This window comes from Camelina sativa, chromosome 3 (assembly GCF_000633955.1).
Source record: "Camelina sativa cultivar DH55 chromosome 3, Cs, whole genome shotgun sequence".
NCBI classification, from domain to species: Eukaryota; Viridiplantae; Streptophyta; class Magnoliopsida; order Brassicales; family Brassicaceae; genus Camelina; species Camelina sativa.
Genome location: NC_025687.1, coordinates 13,630,332 through 13,654,321, shown reverse-complemented (window position 1 = coordinate 13,654,321; position 23,990 = coordinate 13,630,332). Strand labels below are relative to the sequence as shown.

General features: G+C 32.5%; 1 protein-coding gene across 1 annotated transcript; it reads right to left on the bottom strand.

The window, feature by feature from the left end:
* On the bottom strand, positions 7,167–8,657 carry LOC104776962 (probable WRKY transcription factor 65). Its single transcript, XM_010501142.1, has 2 exons — positions 8,290–8,657; positions 7,167–8,191 (listed from the first exon to the last, which is right to left on the bottom strand). The coding sequence occupies exons 1-2, from the start codon at positions 8,424–8,426 to the stop codon at positions 7,531–7,533; spliced, it is 798 nt and encodes a 265-aa protein (XP_010499444.1). The 5' UTR covers positions 8,427–8,657; the 3' UTR covers positions 7,167–7,530.

The following is a 23,990-nucleotide window of genomic DNA, read 5'->3' as shown; positions in this document are numbered from 1 at the left end:
GAGAGATATCACTCAGTATTTTTGTTGGAGTTCGATTGATCAAGTAGCATGCTGTTACAACAACATCTCCCCATAACTTCTTTGGTACATTTGTGTGGAACATCGTAGATCAAGCAACCTCCATAAGATGTCTATTCTTCCTTTCAGCTATGCCATTTTTTTGGGGTGTATAAGGACAACTTTTTTGGTGAACAATCCCATGTTTGGCCAAATGTTGTTTGAACGCATGACTTGTATACTCCCCACCATTATTTGATCTCAAAATTTTAATCTTGGCATTATAATGGTTAGTCACATAGTTTTGAAAGTTTGTAAAAGCATCAAGAACTCTATCCTTAGAAGGAAGCAAGGTTAGCCAAGTATATTTTGATTTTTCATCAATAAAAGTAACAAAATATTTTTGATTTTCACGAGATAAGCAAGGTGAAGTCCAAACATCAGAATGAATTAAGTCAAAACAATGCTCATATATGGTTGAGGACTTAGGAAAAAAAGTTTTGCAATGTTTACCAAGGATGCAAGCTTCACAATCATTATTCTTAAACGAAATACTAGGCAGCAAAAGTTCCAAAGCACGAAAATGGGGATGACCAAGTCTAGCATGCCACACTGAACTATTAGCCTTATCATTATTGATTTAAAACATGACGAAAGGGAAGTAGATAGGTTTGAATCCTCAATCACATAAAGATCATCTTTAGTGGTTCCTTTGCCAAGCACTCTACTTGTTTTAATATCCTGAAAATAAACATCATTAGGGCCAAATATTGCATAACAATTAAGATCATTAGTTGCCCTTTTAACTGATAACAAATTAGAGGTGAAGCTAGGCATATAAAAAGCTTTAGATTTTTTCTCAAACAAGTTTAAGTTTCCTATTCCTTCAATAGGTACTTTATCTCTATTGGCTATGATCACATTTCCTAAAGCCGGTTTTATATCTCTATTTAGCTTAGAATCACTAATCATATGGTGAGAGGCTCCAGAATCAACAATAAGAGGTTTCATAGCATTGAGAGTAAGATAGGCGTTACCAGAAGACTCTTTTAGAGCCTTGATGAGTGCATCGAGGTCAGATTTTCTCACCAACTCCGAGGAGGCTGCTAACGCTGATCCGTTTCCTTCAGTGATTTGAGGAACCATCAGAGCTTGTGTTTCACCATATCCACTCACTTGATTCACTCTTGGATTAGTTCCTCTCGGGCGAAGATGTGGATGAAGAGCCCAACATTTCTCCTTAAGATGTCCAGGCTTCTTGCAATGATCACATATGAGTCGGTTCTTTCCATCATTTTTATAGTAGCCCTTGTTTGCAACAGCTACCTCTCCTTTGTTGGCTGTGATAAGATCACCTTTTGCTCCAAACAAACCAATGGAACCATGCTCCTTTTGAATTTGATTGCACACATCATCAAGACTTGGAAGCTTGTCCGAACGAAGAATATGTTTGATGAGATCATTGTATGACGGATTCAACGTCAAAAGCAAGCCAAACACCTTGTCTTGTTCACGGCTTTCATTTAGAACCACTGGATCCACCGAGTTAGGCCTTAACATTTCCAACTCTGCCCAAAGAGATCTGAACTTCCCAAAGTGTTTAGTAAACTCTATGTCTTCCTAGTTGAGATTGTTAATTGCTTTCTTTACCTCAAACACACGACTGATTGGAGACATTACCAAACACATTCTGTAGGGTATCCCAAAGATCCTTAGCTGTCTCACAATATGAGTAAGACTCAAGAATCGGATCATCCAAGGAAGTTTGGATGAAGGCTAAAACACTTTGGTTCTCTTGGAACCACTTGTCGTTGTCACACACAACGATCTCCTTTCCTTCTTGTTTGGTCGTCGTCTCCTTCACAACTTCATTGCTCTCAATGTGCTTTTAGAGCCCGCGACTGCACAGTGCTGTTTTTGTGGTTCTTGCCCATAGCAAGTAGTTCCCACCTTTGAGTGTAACAGGGATGATTAGGGTTTTGCTGAGATCCATGATGAGATCTTAGATCTGAATCTGGTTGCGGAATAAAAACAAACTGAGATTTTGTAGAATAGAGCGTTACTGCTCTGATACCATGTAAGAATTACAAAAGAGTATGAGAAGAATAGAGAATGAGATAGAATGATCAAGAGAGAATGAAAGAGAGAAAGAGAGAGCGGCTAAGTTAGAATAGAGGAGAAAGAGAGATTCTAATTCCTTAAATAATAATGACCTAGTTACAAACTATTTATAGGGATACAATAAATTCTATATAAGAAAACTACTAGAATGTACATTTATAATCGTAGGAAAAACGGGTTCTTATATTATAAAAAGAACATGTTCTTAGTGTGTTCATGTTCACATTTCCAAAATCCTAACGACATAAAATCTCTCTTTTATTTAGGTGATTTCATTTTTTATTCTCTATTTCTCTTTTTTTTTTGTTTTTTGTTTTCTCTCTTACTTACTGTGTACAAACTACAAAGGGTGTATCATTTTTAAATTAATAACCCCACATTCCGAACTTCTTTTTTTTGGTTCGTATAGTTTGTCTTTTTTTTTCGGGGGCAAAATTTCATATAATTTGTCTTTATTGATAAATTAGATGGAATTTTTTTTTGAGGTTTTGACAAAGCAGTAAATAGTGGAATTGACTTGTGCCGTAGTGCGACAATTATTCTTGGTTTTAGTATGATTTTTCATTCCTATATATTTAGTGTTAAATCGGAGAATTGAATACAAGTCTCAATATTTGGTAAAGTCATAGTAATTGACATGGAAACGATTTATCGTTTTGTCAGGATTTGTACTTTGACTTACAATTTTTAATAACGCGAGAAACGACGTGTTTGATCACGTTGTCTACAACCTATCACATACACACACTCTGTTGGGACTTGGGAGATATACTTTAGTTTATTTTTGTTATCTATACAAGATATAAATATTAACAAAGAGAATTAAGCAAACTAACTTATGGGCTGCCGACAATAATTGCTTGGCAGATATCATACTTTATAGTGTATAATTAATATGGTATCCAATATGACAAAACTATGAAGTAAAAGTGCCATATTAGACCAGGGCCGGCTCAAAAAAACACGTATATATATCATAAATTGGTTTTGCTTTTGCACCATTTTGTCTTCGAAAGTGAATACAAATTTCCGAATAATGAAAAAAAACGTAGCCGAACTCGGTCGCAACTCGCAAACTATAATACAAGAATTGAGAAATACACGAATGTGAAATACAAGAGTTGGCTGACACTTTTATTTTTTCAACGACCAAGAACACGGAAGGGTCTTTCTCATTATCACAATTGCTGACTTACTCGTAACAAGTTTTTGTTCTCTTTTTCTTTTACTGAGATTAAGATAAATAGTATAGTATCTAACATTAATTTAAAAGTTTATGATTCTTTTTTTTTTAGCGAAACAACACGTCAACCGGCCATGTATATATTGAATTCTAGTCTTTAAGAAGATAATTTTTTACTAGAGCAAAAAATTTGTATATGCATGGATAAGAGCAAAAAAAAACATGAGTGGGGATATTGGTGAGCAAAATGGGGCCTGACATGTTGATCGATGTCAGTGGCTAAGGTATCTGACTTCAGACACACTATTTCTTTGTGCCCCAAAGTATTCGTTATGTCTCAATAAACTTTGCATTGTTCTCTTAGTTAAGAAAAACAAAATGCGAGTGTTGGTCGATGAAAAAATGAAAAAGAACAAAAGAACATGAGTTCCTTGAACGCAGCTACTGGTGTCGTTAATTTTTCATTTTTTATTTTTTTATGTTGATTAATAGGAAAATAATTGTTTTCATGTTTTTTCTTTTGTCGTATCACTTGCTCGATTGGATTGATATTTGATATACTTATGGTACGTGCATTTTCATTGAAGAGTAAACAAAATTCAATCTTTGCTTGAGCCGTCTACATTTAATAACGATGGTGACATTGTTGGACGGAATTTGTAATCCCTTTTGTAATTTAATGGTTTTCTTTGTTGTAATTTGTAAGACTTTATTAAAGTTTTCTTTGGTAACCACTTCTGACAAAAAAGGTAATCAGTAATATCAAAATGAAAACATGTGACACACATCAAAAGAGGAACTACAAAAAGAAATTAGTTTCTCATCAAAATTGAAGAGGAATAAAGATAAGCATAAACAAATACATAATTTATTATTTAGGTCAAATAAAGATCTTCAATGTTAAATAAAAAAAAATATTTCTCTTTAAATTAACAGTGATAACTCAGTAAATTTAAGAATTATTTTCAAGTGAAATTCATATCATAAAAATAGTTTTCTAATTAAGTCAACAATATTATTTGAAATGAACATATATATATATATTTGTTTTTATTTTTTTGAAATGAACATATTATATAAATATAGAAATGAAAATTTTATATACTATATTACTTTCTTTCATATATATTTTAATATCTTTCTCATTAATTCAAAATATGAACAGTATCATTGATAAAAACCCATGTTCAAAAACGCGGCCGCCTAGACCGATTAATCGCCGATTACACGCTTGGCGGAGGGCAACCGCCGTGATTTCACCTTATGCGGCAAACAAATTGGAATTTTTTTTAAAATCAGTTTTTTGAAGTTTTTGAAGTTCGAAATATGATTTTCTTTATAGATCTATGATATAGGGATAAAATCTACATGAAAAAAAAACAGAACCTGCAAAAAGAAAAAGAAAAAAAAAACGACACAGATTAGGGTTTACAGGGTCGCACACACAAGGAAGAAGACGGGGGTATATTCATCATTTCGTTTTTATTTAACTGAAATTCTGAAAAAGGCATAAACTACATAACATAGGGTCGAACTGTGGTTCGGAGATAATGTGATACACCCTTAACCACTGAACTAAGCTACAACCTCTGTATATATTCGCAACTTTAAGTAGTTATACCAATAAATACATAAAAATACCTAAAACTAGTCCCCGATTAATCCCCGAGTAATTCCCGATTAATTGATTAGTCGCTAGGCGATACCTTGCCTCCCGATCAGCGCCTAGCGATTTTTAAAACAGGGATAAAAACTGGTAAAACTTAAGCTAAAAAGAAAAAGGGTACATATTTTTCAAGTATTCAAGTTCTTCTTGTGTATACAGATGTCGAACGTCGAGAGATGTTCGCAGTTTGACGCCCACCCAACAATACACGAAATACAAACGCAATGAACTCTCAACCCTAGTTTACATTTAAAAGCCTNAAGGAATAAAGATAAGCATAAACAAACACATAATTTATTATTTAGGTCTAAGAAAGATCTTCAATGTTTTATTATATACTCATGTTAAACAAAAAAAAAACATTTCTCTTTATCATTTAAGAATTATTTTCAAGTGAAATTCATATTATAAAAATAATTTTCTAATTATTACTACAATTTTATTTGAAATGAACATATTAGATAAATATAGAAATGAAAATTTTATATTAAAACTTAAATTTTTATTTTACTTTCTTTCATATATATTATAATATCTTTCTCATCAATTCAAAATTTGAATAGTATCATTGACAAAAACTGGTAAAACTTAAGCTAAAAATAAAAAGGGTACATATTTTTCAAATATTCAAGTTCTTCTTGTGTATACAGAAGTCGAACTTCGAGGGATCAGAGATGTTCGCAGTTTGACGCCCACCCAACAATACACGAAATACAAACGCAATAAACTCTCAACACTAGTTTACATTTAAAATATCATTTTAAAGCCTATAACAAAAAGACCAATACATGGCAGGGACAAGGCCCAGTATCTATAAATCTGTTTAACCATAATTTATCTCAATTCTCAACTATATTATATAGAAACTTTAGAAAGTAAGATTATTAAGATATATGCAAAACCTAGTCAACTGTTATCGAATTTTATTTCGGAAAAGTGAAATTTTACTATGACTGTTGAACCATGAGATCATTTTATTATGAACTGTTCTTAAGATGAACGTTAATATTGAACAGTTCATAGCGACCTAATTTACGAACTTTTGACTATCTTAATTACTTCAGATCGGGTTGTGTGTTCGTATTTTTCATATCATGTTGAAATTTCTCCAGTTTAAAACCCATTCACAGTGAATGAATTGATGTCTCTTATATATAATCCGTTACTACGTACAAAGTACAAACTAGACTTCCTTTAGATTTGGCTACTCATTACAGTTTATTATCAAGTAATTTATTAATTATAGTTTGGTACCTCTACACTACTAGAAAAACAAAAAAACACTACCTCTAATATTCAATACACATTCCATAAAATTATGTAGAGGAGGTTGGACTGCCGCAATTTTAAAAATTTAAAACTCTAAAAGTCAGAACTACAGTTTGAACATAATATAAAGAATTACGTAGGAAACTTTAATAATAGTAATTACAGAGAGTTTGGCAGGTAACGTGAATCATAGCACAATTAATTAATTATTTTATTTATTTATGCTATAAATTTTCGCGTAATTTTTATTTAATTCACGTACGTAATCATGTACCACCAATTTATTCTTTAAGTTATTGTTTTGGGAGATGAAGTCCCGAAAATATGATTGTTTAGTATCTACTATGATATTTTAGATAGAAAACTGATTAGCATTTTTTGTCGTTAGTAATATTCAGGATCTAACTAATTAAATCCAGCAACAAAATGTCTACAACGAACTTTGATGCTAGCTAATCAGACAACACTCCAGCGCACAAACAAAGTGAGCATAGAGTATCAAACCTTTGTTTCAATATAAAAAGTATCTAAAAACTTAACTAGTCCAAGTTTACTTTGAAAATCTTGTGAATTCTACCATTCAACCTAAATGATTTTTTTTAAGTTTTTTTTCCACCATTATAAGCTACAACCAACTATTAGTCTGTCTAATTATTTTCCAAAAACGCATGAAATATAATAATCTCTAAATTTTGATTTTGATTTTGATCGGTTTCCCTTAAAAATCTCATTCTCTCAAATTTACATCTCTATACCGATTTGACAGTTATCTTTAATTTTTCTCCACATGCATTTAAGAGTAATCTTAGTAGTTGCTCTTTTTAGAAAATTATAAGAGAAGTACACAATAAAAGTTCCCTATAATATGACAAAATGAACTCTCACTTCTCAACGTACTACTCTTTAAAATTCAATGTAGATAAAAACAAATAAGATCAACATCGATTACATATACATAAAAATGACAGCCATTTTTATTCGGCTAACTACATTGCAACTCAACCCTATAAAGAAACTAGTAAAAGAAGAAAAAACCCCGAAAAAAAATAAATAGAGTAAAAGGTGAATTCTCAAAGAGTAGAGAATCATAAGTAAGAAAAAAAAAAGGAATTACAAAATCGAATCATACTTTTTTTTTGTTTTGTTTTTGCATTTCATAACAACGTATAGAGAAAGAGAGTCTTATATGATGATTTATTGATTACCGTTGAGAAACTAAATTATAAAAAAAACGCCGTGCGTACAACGCTTCCCATGTGAGCGACAACAATATCCAATACAATACCACCACGTGTCAAAAGATCTCGACTTGTGACCCAACTACGCTACTCCGGTGACGAAACACCACCGAACACTCCGGCAACTCGCCGAGATCGGCGAACAAAGACTCATCCTCTTCTCCCAACGGAAAGAACACCGCAACGTCATCCGCAGCAGCCGAGACAGCAGTCTTTTTCTCCGATGAGAATATCGGACTTTCAAGAATCGTCGAAGACGTTGTCTCCATCTCCGTAAACCACGCGAACTCGTCCACACATGACGGAGTTGTTTCAATCTCCCTTCCAAGAACCATAAACTTATTATCCTCTTCCTCCACCTCTGGCTCCACCTCACGCTCCACCTCACGCTCTGGTTCGGGTTTGGGCTCGGGTTTTGTTTTAGGTCCATTTCTAGAGGAAGACGTGAGAGGCCAAGGATGGTTATGCTCAGAAGTGTAAGTGATGAGGATCATCGTTGGATCGTCTCTGCTTCTTTCGACTTGCTTCCTAGCCGGACAACCTTTGGTGCTACTACAGCGGTAATAACCTCTTGGGTAAGGAGATCCCTTAATAGGCTTTTGGCCGTACTTGCGCCATGCCCATGAATCTGACGGCGGAGTTGTGTCTCCTTTGTGCCGAGATCCTTCCATTTCTTTCATCGGTACGTTCACTACTCTCTTCTCTACGGATCTCCTACTGTGAAGTACCAAGTACACCAAGCATATGAATATACTTTAGCCAAATGGTAAGTTTTCATAATAATTTCGAATTATAATTTATCTATATCTTTGTACCTTCTTTTAGGTGAATGAGAAGAGATAATAGCTTTCATATCGTTGAAGGTTGAAGAATTTGGTGACTCGGGTCCGGTTTCTTGACTGCTTTCATGATCATTGTAGCTTCTCGCCATCTGATCTAGACCTCGCTTCATGTTTATATATATGCTTTATAAACTATATATAGATCGACTATATATATATTTACAAGAAACTAAGCGAGGAAAGAAGGGTCGAATCAAGAATTGGATGTTTTGTTGATCTTGATCACTTTTGAAAAGATATGAGTTGCAGATGGAGAAAGAGGAGTAGAAGTAGAGAGAAAGAGAAAATGGAGAGGAAGTGGAGAAGAAGAGGGGTTGTGTATGAAAGAGGACGTGCGAGCATATGTCAATTTAATCTCTACTTGTTTTTAAACTAATACTTTATATCCTTATCATTTAAGAGAGGGACCCCGATTGATTACTATTTTAATAGATAATAATTTGTCTATAAGGCGATGGTTACATATGATCACACCCTTTGTTTACAATATAGAATAATTGAATTGCGTGGTTTGAATAGATGGGGTTAGGTATTAATACTATACATTTGTTTGTCTTTTGTCTTTATCCTTCCTTGTTCAAGCCCCTTTTTTCTCTTTAGTATGTAATTAAATGATTGGAAAATGATTAGGTAATTTTATTGGGTGGTGTAGTGCGTGTGAACAAGGAAATAGTAACATGTAGTATAATCAAACTTTATCATTCGTTTAAAGTTAGATCTAAAGTTTATTTCAATCTTTTTCAAGAAATTTTCCATGCATGCACAAAAAGTTTAGTACTGTCTCATCTATGACACTCATGATTATTGATTAACATGTTAAATACATTTTTAAATTATCAGTTAATGGAATATGTAATGAACTAATGATGTCATCTTATTCATCACATTTAGCCATTTGAATGGGTAATCTTGATTTATGAGCTAATAAATTCTAGAGATAAAGTTTGCGATTCTCAAATACCTTGTTTTGAAAGTATAAGCTATCACATTAGATTGCATATACAACTGTAACGTGTATGAATGCGTATATACCGAAACGGGGATATTATTGTTAAAAGAGCTATCACTTATCTCATGCATAGAAGCATTTCCACTTTATGCAAAAAAACTGGCTATCTTGTGTTTGCATATATATGCATATGATGTACGTCTATATATGTATATTTTTGTGTAGAAAACAAAATTCCCAAACACTCTCTGATAAATAAATTAAAGTACGAGTACTTGAATTGAAACTATAATTAAATAAAATACTAAATTAAATTTCTAATGACCTTTTCCTTCACCAAAAGCAACATCATCATTTATCAGCTGATGACACCCATATATAATATAGTTATCATGTTTTTAGATTTAATAACAATTTTAGTTTGTTTCTAATCGAAGAGATAATCTTCTTTATTAATGATGATTATCGTTTACTGATCAAAGTTCACTCTTTCTTCAACCTAAGGATTTTCCCTATTCTCAATTCAAGACAATAAAAATGGAATATACGAACAGTCAGTTGTACGTAAATGGAATATTTAACAGATATCATTAAAATTAGAAGATAAAGAAACCAATTAAAGTAAATTGTTTTCATCTGAGATAAACAAACAATGTGCCAATTACGGTTTGTTTTACGTCCGTAAAAATGAGACAATTATGACACTGACCCGATTTTCCGCAAAAACATGTGCACATGTTTGGATAATTAATTATTTGGTATTGTATATCGATAAACATAACTAATTAAACAATGTTGAAAGTTTGTGTGGATCGTGATTTAAAGTGAATATTTGTGGAAGAACACAAGTTAATAGTACCATATATTTATAGTTTACTAGATTAGGCCCGCGTATTAACGCGAATATAAAAAAAATATAAAATTTTTTAATTTGTATTCAAAATATTAATTTTATTTCATTTGTTTTTAAAAAAAATCGGATTTAGAGTTCACACACTCCATTTTACAATACAATTTCTTTGTATATTACATGTTAACAAAATTAGATTTTAATTATATGCACTCAATCCCATTGAGTAACATTTATAATTTTCATAAAAAAAAGTGCATTGTATCAAATTTATATCTTACTTAATATTTTTATAAAACTAAAAATTAATAAAACATATGATTATAATAAATTATTTTCCTATTTATTTTTTTAATTTAATAGATAACTTTCCTATTAAAATTAATGATATAATAGATTATTTTTGGTTTTATATACTTTTCAAAAATATTAATTGTAATCCTTTTATTTTCAAGATTTTTAATTTTCCTATAATTATTAAATATTTGTTTTTCACACATGTCAAAATATTATCGATATACTGGACAAATGTCAAGATTATATGAATTACTAACTTTGAAAACTAAAGTTTATATAAAAAGATTCACTATGTATGGAATAAATCGATTTAGATAATAAATTATTATTCTAAAATTTAAGATTCATAATCAACAAAAATAGTTTTTATATTTTAATTTATTAAATTCAAATTTTATATCGTTTTTGTGGTTTCAGTAGATTCCTAAATACTTATACGTGCTAGGCAAAAGACAATATTTTAATTTGAAGTTTATACATGTTAGAAAAAGGCAATATAAAAACTGTGAATAATCAGAAATGGGGTTTTAATTATTAAGAATATTTAACTAATAGTTAGTATTTTACTATTAATGATCAACAATTATGTAATCCAAATTTGTATGGACTTTATTTATATGAGTACTGCTATTTTTACAATTTTCTAAGACATTAGATCTTATAATGCTAATTTTGAAATGTGGATAAAAGTATATGTTAAAAAAAAGGTGCACACTGTTAAATATAAAAAATAACAAATAGTTTTAATTTAATTAATAAATTTCCAATGAAATTTATGATGGCATGAATGTAATTAATAGTAACTACTGAAGATTATTTGTTAAAATGTGTTTCGAGTTCTTTGTCCACAACATATCTAACAGTTTTTTTAAGATGCTTTTATGTTAATATATAAGAAATAGAGATCAACAACAATATATAAGTTTTGTTAATAGTTAATACAGGTCACATAACGACTTTTCAACTTATGTCCATCAGAAATTATTTGTAAGGAACCATATCATTCATATACGAGTATATTTTTTTTTTTCTAGGAAGTAGAATTTTACCTTAAGATTCGACATCTAACAAAATAATGTATATTTTCGTAATTTTTTTTCCTTTGATTTATGTTCTTTTCACTGTAAATGAAGAATAAAATCATGTTCTTAAAGGACTTGCAGGAATCTTTTGGTTACAATACTGATCCTATGGAACCGAGAGTCGATAGATCAAACCGTGGTTTAGCCCTCTTTTACATGAAGTTTTCCTTCTGTTACTAGTTTATTAATATAAGTTTACTAAATATTTGGAGGAATCTTACCAAAATCTTTATCAAGAAATTATCTTATTTATATCAACAAGAAAAGTATGAATTGATATAAAAATGTTTGCGTGTTGACTTGGCATTTTTATAGCCATCATCTTCCTGTCATAGTTCAGTTTGAAAAAAAAAAAACAATGATAACTCAGCCTTATTGGCAATTTGCCATATAACTACAGTTTTGCTAGAACATATCATAGTGTCTAATTAGACACTTACTGTCTTTAAGGATTTAGGATTTTGGAAAATATATATATATATTTTTAAAAAACAATGATATAGTGGTTGTGAGAGTTTGTGTGGATAACGGAAACCATTCAATGATCGATCGTAGCTCGTAGAACATGATGATTTTACAATTGTTGTAAGAGTTATAGAAAGTACCCGTTACATCCATATTTTGATTAAATTTTGTTTTGACCGCTTATTAAACATCTATTAATTTCAATTACCAAAAGTATGTTAATTTTGATAAGTTTTAGTCCTAAATTAATAAACACAACAACTAGAGAACACAAATCAATAAGTTTTTTAAGCAAAAGTCTAATTTTGTAAATTTTGGATACATTTGTCTAATCGTTTGGAATTTGGATTAGTAAATTGAATTGTATTGATGCGTGAAACGATGTGGTTCCAATATAAATCAATTCAACTATATTATAGCCACGATTTGGCAAACTTTATCTATATATATTATGTTATTGGCGGCTAATATCATGGAAATTTTGCTATTAAAAATAGGACCAATAATAAGGCATCTCTGACTTTTCCTAAAACCTCGGCGTGGTTCTTGTTCAACATGCCGTAGTTTATTTATATGATTTTCAATATGTCGAGATATTTACTTGTCAATTTTTATTTTAGTATTTCCATCATTATTCCAACGAACAATTCTCGATTAATATAATATTTTTGATTGTTTTTTCTATTTCTTGTATATATTGGGTGTGATTGGTGAAAACTGAAAAGTTAAAAGTGGGAGCAAAAAGGTAAAAAAGTAGAAGTTGAAAAGAGACCAAAGTAAAAACTGTACTAAACCGGCCTTTGAACCAGAGATTTTTTAAGGCTTTTTTCCCGATTTAACATTTTTTTTTTTGAATAAACAAGTCTTACTTTCATTCATCAAACAAGATAATCAGAATTACAAGATTTGAGAGTTTTCAAAGAAAAAGCTTGATAATAAATATAAACAACAAACTGAAAGATAGATAAGTCGACAGTCATAACCAAGAGGTGTTGGAGATTTAAGCAAAGCATCAAACCGCAATCAAGCTCAAGGTGCATCGACGCCACATGGTGTAGATGTGGTTGATGGTCCATATCAAGATGACTTTGGGACGTTGGGAGGATTTCCATAGCCGAGAGACACAATGGTTTGATCGGTTCTTTGGCAAGGAGGAGGATGGTTGAAGGGTTGAAGTTGGGCATGGCTTTCTTGAGGAAGTTTCGGTAACCACACTTCTATGAACTATGGTCATAATGCCGATATTCTTCAAACTTTGCCAAAGGAGAACATAACTCCTAGTTTTTTTGGTTTGAACTTGACAACATTTATGGCACAAGGAGGATATGTAGAGAGGAGGAGGAAGGCTTCGGTAATCTTCTCTCCTTTGAGAGAAGATCATAATGCCGATCTTCCTAGGACAAACAGTCTCTGAACAACTAAAGCATAGGAGCAATTGGGGTAGTTGAGTGCGCAGCTGAGGCAAATAGAGTAGACGTAAGAGGAACCGGTAACAAAGGAGAGGTCATAATGCCGGTCCTCATTAGTCGTTGGTGATCAGAGGTAGGGACCCTAAGCAAATCTAAAGACAGGGTTCTCAAGTAACCTTTGCAACAACAGAGCAACGGTGAGTGATTATGTTCAGATTGTAGTCTTCGGACAATTGAAGCAATAAATCGACACAAAGGTATGCTACGGGAAAGCAATGGAAAACTTGGAACAGACCTGGATTTTTGAAGGACATAGGTTGGGTCTCGGGGGCTTGGCAAGGTCGTGCACAGCTCCAGCGTCAACACAGAGCTCCTGTCCAACTGCGACCAAACAAAACGCTTGGTGAGGGGATATAGATCCGAGGAACAGAGAGATGACAAGGCTGACTTCAAGGGATGCATGTGGCAAGGACGAAGCACAAGGTAGGTAAGGCGATTTGGAGTCTCAGATTTTGCGTTTGGAGGCTGGTAACTCGGGAGAATCACCTCCGTTGGAGAAACCACCAGCAGAGACAAAGGGAGGGGGAGGGAATGACGCTGAAGCATGGTCGGATTCGATGAGTGTGGACTTGGTGAACCTCCGGTGCGTTCACCGCGGAAACAGACAAAGAGTGAGCTTAAGTGGAAGAGGAGAACACAAGGATAACAGGGCAATTTCCCGGGGACGCCGATCTGACACGACGCCGCCGAGAGAGGAGACCTTGGAGATCGTGCCAGAGAGAGTGGCTAGGGCGAACTGACAAAGGTTTTTTCCCCCTTTAACATTAAAAGCTGCTTTTGGACCGGTTTAATTTTGATTGTGATTTTGCACGGATAAGATAAAGACCATGTAGCACCAACTTCACTAAGTTCATCTTCCTTAATCGTCGTCAGTTTCCAGCACATCGCGTTTGTTAGCTCCGACGACATAACTACAAAACAGCGAAAAGCATGTCACAAGGTAGTTAGTTTAAAATCAATTGCCAAAAACTCTTGAGCGACCTAATTAACAAGACAAAACACATGTTATGCATATATTTGTTTGTTGGAACTTGGAATTATGAATCCTTCCATAACATTTAACCTGCAACAAAAAGAAGAAGCTTCATAAGAGGATGAAGAAGGAAAGCGAAGAAGAAGCAAAGAACTACAAGAAGAAGAAGCGTGAAAGAGGAAGAGAGGTGAACAGAAGAAAAATCGAGAAAGAGAAGTGGTTTTGTGTTTTGTTTTTAAGGGGCTGGATTTAAGCCCACAGAAGGTTTATTGATCTAACAATACATGCATCCTGGCAAACAAAAACAGTTTAGATAAGGAAACCACACCATTTATGTTAGATAGATTTTAGTGTCACTTATTACATAACCAAACAGTCGGTAAATAATTACAACCAAACATATATAGGGTAAAGAAGTCCAATAATTATTCTTCTTGGTGGGTGTGAGGCAAATTTGCCCTTCTTTTATTCAGTGTTCGAATCCTTTCATTACATCTTCTGTGTGCTCACAACAAAGTAAAAAGATCGTACATATATTATTTCATTATACAAAACTTATCTCGAATTTTAACATGAATTAAGAGCCATTTATATAAAATAAACTAAAAACAATTAGGAGTGAATACCAATGCATATTATTCTATGTTCTAAATAGACCTTGTGGATAACCATATGGTTTTCTAGTTCTGTATATTCCACTGTATTATATAATGTAAAGCCCTTTAGTTAATTTAATCCGGTTATTCATCTAATTTCGTTGATTTGAAAGGGTTTAATACCATGCATGGTTGAGTCCACTAATTGAGATGGCTGTGACTTGAAAAAAATGTGTTTGAGACCACTTGATTTGCGAGTTCTATATATAAAGAAATGACAAAAAAATGCTTAATGAAAAAGGTAAAAAGGGTGGTGAATATATAATTAATTATATAAAACAACAAGTGATTCTTGAAATGGAAGATCCGTGGGAATGTTCTTATAATTTTATAAAGCTTCCACTTGAAGACGCATAAAATGCAAAAGCTCGAAACTGCAGCTTACTCTACAAATTAGTTATTATAAATATACACATATGATGCGAGTTATGTCACTCAATAAAGTCAATCCACTTTTAAAAAGACCAAAAGTTCGAGTTCTTCAGTATATGAGTCAATTAAAGTAATCTTCTTTATACATATAGTCATTGCTGTTGATATCCTCTCTTTTACTTAATTTGTCTACAAAATACTATTGAAGCCATATTTGTATCTTATTAACTATTGAAAAGGTAACAAAAAAGAAGAAGAAGAGGATAACATCATTTGTATCTTATTCTGCTATCACCTTTTAAGATTTGAGATTTTGCTTGTACAATGGCATGCAAGACAAAAAGTTCTCAGCGTTAAGTAATGTACAGCATATTCTTAAGTATATCCAACTAATTAGGTTCATGTACTCATACAAATAAATATCACTTGTAATTGTAACCATCGTTCGTTACGTTAATGAATACTAATTAAGTCTGTTTAATAAGTGAATATCACATTAGCTTGATTGCTGTGTAAGTGAAATTGGTCTTTTAGTATGAATCAACGACTCTGAAAGCTAAAATTAGAAAATGGCAAAAAAAAAATCATACGTACAAGAGTCAAAACTAATAATTTCACAACAATAATGCGCTGCTCCAATATAGTAGTACTCATTATTAACTAGATCAAACTTGTCAACAGACAATTAATTAAGTGATATGGTTGTTTTTTTTTTAAAAGACATAATTTACATGAATGCTAAAGACTCAATGTGGAGATGTACGTAATGACTTTACTTTCATGCTGCATAAACACACAGTAAAAGAAAAATATATATGTACCAGAGAATTTTGTTGTAACTAATTTGAGTGGTGTATCTAAAATATATTTACTGTAGTAAAATTTTTTTAAGAAAATAGACAAAACAATACAATATGCGTTATTGTATCTTATGGTTTTTCATGAATAACCAAAAAAAACTTTTGTATTTTAAATTTAACAGGTTATACTTTTTAAGTTCTAGATTTCAAAAAATTATACAACACCATCTTCGAGCCCGGGCTTCGGGCCATAAGTACATTGTAGATTGACCTCTTTAAATTAGTCATTTGCCTTTGTTAAAAAAAAAAAAAAATTAGCCATTTGTCTAGTAGGTCAAAAGTCCATATGATTGTTGTTGTGGTTGCGGATCAGTGTCATATATGTAGAAACGTATTAGCAAGAATATATCGTAGCTAAATAAATAGTGTGACGTATTACTAACTCTTTTTGCGTAGATCATTGATTTCTACAGATACTTGTTTTTGTAGTGATTCCAAAATATATATATCAATATACCTACAGTGAAGTAAGTTACGGCGTATAGGAAGCTTACTCTATGAAAACTTAGGATGTTCCACCGAATATGCTAATATATAAGACAAATGTGCATCACCTTAAATCATATACCGGCCTCTATCCCTATATATAGTTTCGTTACGGTCGAAATTTAATTATTAGTCAATATAAAACAAATAAAATGAAACAAAAGCACGGAAAGGTCTATGGTTGTGAGAGAAAGGAAATAAAAAGATGATGCATGGTTGGATTACAGGGCAAATACTCTATTGGCAGATAGTTTTCTTCGACATCTATGAAATGATGTATGAATTAATGTCTTTCTGCCAAAGGAGATTTGCCCCGCATTGCAATAAAATTTCGATATAGAATGTGTGGAAAGAACATTGAATCAATGTAGATGCATGTAACATCTTGCACGATCAGAAAGACAAAGGTAAATTAATATGAGCGAGTGAAAAAAGCATTTAATTCAAATTAAACTGCATGCATGATAATAAATTTTATTGCCAATGTAGTTTTTTTACAAAATTTGATGCTTTTTTATGGTTTAATTTTATGATTTTATATATATCAACAGAAATTTCAACCTAAACTACCCACTTATAGAACAAGGTGATCCAAAAATGTGAGTCTTTTCAGTTAAAATGAATGAGAGATACAACCAAAGTAAACTCTTAGGAGAGAGTAATAACCGAATAAAGTGTCTTTCTCCGAGAACAAGATGTAATTTCCAATGTCAGTTTCGCATTGTACGGTTCATATTGGCTCGAAGCAAAGCTGGCATTGAGGAATACTAGCTAGGTGAAAGTCCTTGCATTCGTTCTTTCCACACATTCTATATATTAACATGTATAACAAGCTTCATGGTTGAGCTAGGGGAGTCGAGAGCTTGTCTTTGGTTGGAAGAACAACTGAACAAGTGAATTGAATAGCAGACGTGAGACTGGACGTGAGGCTGCGCGGAGGATTTGTTGGTGACTCTTGATGCAAGAGGGGACTACAATATTGAACTGGAAAATCACATTCGAAGCACCACATGTAAATCGAACCAAAAGAAGATGGCATGGTTTTAGAGAAATAATCCCGCTTTCGTAAACCCCTACCTATTTTTCCTTCTACTTTCTTCTATTTTTTAAGAAACGTAAACTACTTTTTTCGTAGAAATAAATTAAAACTGTGGTTGAAAATTATAATTATTTCGTATTTATACAAAAGTATTTAATGTATATCACTTTCCGTTCAAGTTGTTTCTCTCTAGTTGACTAAAAGATCTCATTGGCTCTTCGACTAACACAGCGTGTGTCTCCTGAGAGCCTGTGAGTAACGCGTCACGACCAAGTCATAATATAATTACAAGTTAATTTTGCAGTTTAGTTGTGAAGAACTGGCGATATTCTCACGTTTTTTTGTACGTTTGTGTTGTTATCAACTCCTCTAACGAATAGCTCTGATATAATGGTCATCTTGGATAAAGTTAACGTGTATCTATATATATATATATATATGATATAATTTCGGTAAATCATATTTTAGGTAACTATGGACAAATTTCGTTTCATCTTTGATTGTATCAAAGTTTTGATTGAAGGATTTTTAAAAATAGCATGTTAATATGTTATCAGCTGTGATCATGTTATATATATTAATCATGCAGTGAGCTTAGAAAAAAATAGAATATTATCTAGGAAACAAAACAATATGCAATTTTGTCATGTGATATTCAGTATTGTATGACAATGTGGATCAAATAAAATATAAATCATAAATATAAAAGTATTATGATCAAAACATGAAACTCTAATTAATTACGATTTTACCAGTTTATTTTTATTCGGGCATTCTATGTAAACGCCTATACGTCCTACTCCCACTTCATAATTCTGACTTCCCCTACGTGTAAATGTGTAATGTAAACAAGTCCTCAACTGATTTATTTTATAATATTTCTTCTTTGACAAGTTAATGGAATATAAATTAGTTTGAGACCCAAATAAAAAAAGAAAACGTGAAACGAATTGGATTATGTAATATTTATAGTTATAGAACAAGCACACGTAAGTCGTAACCAAACGTGATACGTCGATATCTATTTATACAAGTTTTCATTCTCTCTCTCTCTCTCTCTCACACACACAATCATAACCAAGTTTCTCAAGCTCTTCGATTCTTGAGGGACTGAGAGATGGAAATAAGTGAGACCTCAAAACATAATTCCGAACAAAACCCAGATGCCAACATCGAAGAAAATGTATGCAAGCCTTGGAAACGGATCAATGAAGCATCAGTAAGGCCCAGTGATCTAACCTGGAGAACTAGAGGAGGATCACAGAGGAGCAAAGAAGTCGGAAGAAGAAGAAGAAGTGAGAAAAGAGAGAGTGTGTCAGATTTAGAAGCTACGGAGACAAAAGGGTTATGGATTTAGGTTTTGTTTTTACAGAAGAAGATTTAAACTCGAAGTTACCGAAGATTCTTCCTGGATTGCGGACATTACTCTGCCCGGAAGAACACAGTGAGAAAGAGTACTCGTCGGTGGTGCCGAGACCATATTTGTCGGAGGCATGGGACTTTTACAGTGATAAATGGAGTGGACGAACAGAGGAAAACTTAATGGTTGTAGATTTTAGAACGGCTAAGTTACATGGTGAGACGAACATGAAAGATAGCCTTAAATTGTGGGCTCGTTCTGTAGCTTCGAGTCTAAAATGAGATCTTATCTTATTTAATGTCTCTTTGTCTATGAATCTATGGTAACTCATTTTTCTTGTTTCAATATAATCTTACCTTTTTATTTCACAAAACACTGTCGTTGTTAGGAAAACATGAAAACCAAAAGTTTTCACTTTAAACATTTATTACAGAGCTTAAGCACAAGGTACAAAAATTGGCCCAACAGTTCGTGAACTTACAAGTTACAAATATCATCTCCATTTTATTTGACAGGTAAACGTAAAACAACAAAAGGGAAACAAAAATCCATTCAGATATCTTTAATCGCCATTTGGATGTATACCATAGATTCAAAGTTTAAGACTATTATCCTTTATTGGTAGCTAATTAGCATACAGAGTAAATCAACCAAGGGAATAGGGATGAGCAACAATCCCCAAGATGTTAAGAACAAGGAATGGACGTAAATATATATTTAGCCAAAAGTTTACTTTATAAAATGTGTCTCACCGTCATGAGAAATGATCTTTACACCTCCATGCATAAACATCAACCAATGCAATGCCTGCCAGTAAACAAGAAAATGGAGTTTCCTTAATTATATGTAGATCTTTTCTTTCTTTTTTTCAGTTAGATCCCTCACATGTAAGTTACATGATGTAACAATAATTATTTTAAATATTGGTGCGGAAGAATTACCGGCCAAATATCCTTTGGCAAGAACTCACTACAAAGCAATGCATAAAGACATGCAAAGGTCAAGTAATGGTTTCGTGCCAATAGAGATCTTACCCGGTAATGCATTATCACCTTTGATATACATCTCATCTCTCCACAATTGTAACCTGAAAATTTGATGTTTGTATTTATACAATCCTAGAAACAAGCATATTCCACGGTACAATGCTACTGTATCGTAAATAAGACAGAAGTTTTAGTCGGCGAATGATCTCTTGTCCGTGTATTATTAGAGAATCATTTTCCATGCCACAAGATTTGTAGTCAGACATTTCTAAAGTAAAAGCGTCCTACCACTTTTTCCTTAAGGTATTCGAATTCTTGGCCATATCTTTTATACGCACACATTGAAATAAAACATCGTACGTGTATTATTTCATTTGTTAATACTCAATATTTAGTTTTAAACCTAATTAAGTAAGTAGTCGATACCAATGTGTATTACATATCATGTGCTAGTACTTGTGTGTGAAAGCATTGTTAATTTTACCAACTGAAAAACTATGGAGCTAGAGACATTTTAAGTTCAACAAAATTATTATTAATTAAAATATGTTTCTATACTACTACTATACAAATTCTCAAAGCCTGTTGTGCAATTAAAATCTCTCGACCTAATTATTTTTCTTCATAATATGAAAGACTAATTGAAATGGTTGTGACTTTTCAAATTAAAATGCATTTGATCAGACCACTTGTTTCAGAGTTGTATATAAAGAAATGATAGGAAAATAAAAGAATGCTTAATGTGGAATACAAAGAAATGGGTGGTAAATAATGATTGTAGAAAATAGAAAGTGATTCTTGAAATGGAAGATCCGTGGGAATGTTCTTGTAGTTTTATTAAGGGCTAGCTTCCACCCGAAGACGCACAAAATGTAGAAGCTCGAAACTGCGATTTAGTCTACAAATTTGTGATATTATACTCATTTATAGTATATATGATGCCACTCAGTAAAGTCAATCAACTTTAAAAAGGACCAAATTTCGAATCTTATTCAATTTATACAAAGTACATCAAAGTACTTTTTTAATATGTAGACTATAGAGTCATTACTTTAAAGATCCTTTCATTTATTTGCTCTTTTTTTTGTTAAAAAAAAAATAAAGCAAAAAAAACATATATTACAATGACATGCTTTGTATCCTATTCTTGTATCATTTTCTAAGATTTGAGATTTTGCAATGACACAAGACGTAAAGTTCTTAGCGGCAGATACGTGCAGCTGGCATATCCTTAAGTATATCCAACTACACCAAAGATCATATACACACATACGTACATTTACCGTTTGTAAAAATCGTTCATTACGTTAGTGAATATAATTAAGCATTAACGGTAACGAAATCCTTGGAATATATAGTTAATACTTGTGGTGATGGCATGATTGCGGTCAAATATCATGATTTTTTTTTTAAAAACAAAATATCATGAACTTACATTAGCTAGTTGTTTTAGCCTTTTAGGGGTGGGAAAAAATCAAACCGAACAGAACTGAATTTTGTTGAGATTTTGTCGCATGACACTTATTGACACTGTGCATCTCTATTTTCCCACTTGTGTTTGATGCAAGAGATAGACGAAGTTTATGGGAAAAAAAAGATCAGTACTTACATGTTAGTAAGCATCAACCAATCAACCATTACAGTACGTCAGTCATAATTTTGTGGACATTTGTTATATATGCGGACTTCCATGACACGTATATATACTCGATTGGTAGGAATTTTTTTAAACACAAAAGTCATTATTTCATAGTAATTATAAAATCTTTGTATTTTTATAAATTAACAAAAACTCTTAAGTGATGTCGAGAAAAAAAGAACAAAAGATATAAGTTAGAATTCTAAATTCTAAACCCCGTAATTAAATCCAAAATCTTATACCTGATCTATCTCATAAATTACATTTTAAAATATAAAAAGATCAATTTTTAACACGAAATGATAAATTTTAAACTATAGTTAAACTTTAAACTCCAAACCCAAAATACTCGTGGTTGCAGCTGGTGTGTCATGTGTGGCGTATTGCTATAGTTAAAACATTAACAAAAGATCGTACCAAAGAAACTAGTCACGTATTGCTACCATCTTTTTTTTGTTTTTTTTAATACTTTATTTTGTAGTTATTCCAATAAGAATTATATTAAATGAAATTAAGCTCCAAAGTGAAAGTTCTGAGTTTCGGAGTTGGAATACAAGGATCTGGCCCAGTTGACGTTGCGTTTAAAAATACTGCTTACATTTACATATATGCTCTATCTCTATGAAACATAGGATGTGCCTCCGAATATGCTAATATAATACAAATATACATGAAATCAAACCACACACACCCTCTATATATAGCTTTGCTTATGGTCAAAGTTTAATTATTACTCAATAATAAAATGAAATGAAAGTACAGAAGTTCGATGGTTGTAAAAATATAAAAGATGATGCATGGTTGGATTACAGGGCGAATACTCCATTGGCAGATAGTTTCCACTACATCTATATCATTTGTATAATGTCTGTGAATCTATGTATGGAAAATTTCTCTACTGCCAAAGGAGATTTGCCCCGCAATTCAGTCCATGCAAATACAACATTAATCTTGCACGATCACAAGACAAATTTTAAAGGTAAGGATATTTTTGTGGGGAAAATGACGCATTGATCATAGATGTTCTGTCCAATGTAGCCTTTCTTAGGAATATTAAGTTTAAATATTGTTAATGGAAAATTATGGTTTTTATTAGTAGAAGGTCTAGATTATCATAGCATAAGACTATAAAAAACAGCAAGCTCCTTGGAGGAAAAGTTATCTACCATCAAACTTAATAAATCCATGGTCGATTGAGTAGCATTTGTCGAATAAACGTATCAGAAGACTCTTTGACTAACACAGCGTATCTCCTGAGATCGCGTGGGTAACGCGTCATGACTCACGTGTTAGCCTGTAGTTCCAGCTTCGACCTTCGAATATTATTTATTAATTATTACCACTAATCAATCAGGGTTTAGGAGGTTTACCGTATACTATTCCACCTAAAATTTGACTTCCTCTACGGCTCTACGTGTAAAATAAATGTGTAATGTAAACATGACCTTGAGTTACGATATTCATATAAAATAGTTTGATACCCAAATGAAAGACGTGAATCCTGACGATATAAACAAGCCACACGTAAGTCGTAACCATACGTCAAAACCTAATTATAAAAACTTACATACTATATATCTCTCTCTCACAGACAAGAAACAACACACATACAATCAAATCAATCACCCACTAAGTTTCTAAAGCTTTTTGTTGATTCCTGGGGGCTTGATAGATGGAAATAGTCGAGACCTCAAAACATAATTTTGAACAAAAGCCAGATGCCAAAATTGAAGGCAATCCGTGGAAGCCACGGGAACGGCTGGATGAAACATCGATAAGCTCTGATGACCTAACCTCGAGAACCAGAGGAGGGTCACGGAAGAGCACAGGAAGAAGAAGATGAAGTAAGAAAAGAGAGAGCGTGTATGCTTTAGAAGCTGATGAGACAAAAGGGTTTATGGATTTAGGTCTTGTTCTCACAAAAGAAGACTTGAACTCGGAGCTGCCGGAGATTCTTCCCGGGTTAGGAACATTTCTCTGCCGGGAAGAACAGAGAAGAACAGAGATCACTGAAGAACAGAAAAGAACAGAGAAGAGCAACGTTTAAACGAACCTTGATTTTATTTTAAATCTACACAATCTATAGCTAATGCCTAATGGAGATTGAGCTTGAATCTTGAACAAAGTAGTATGACTGGTGATAAAGAGACCAAAATATAAAAGGAGAGTAGAAGAGCATAAACAAAAAATA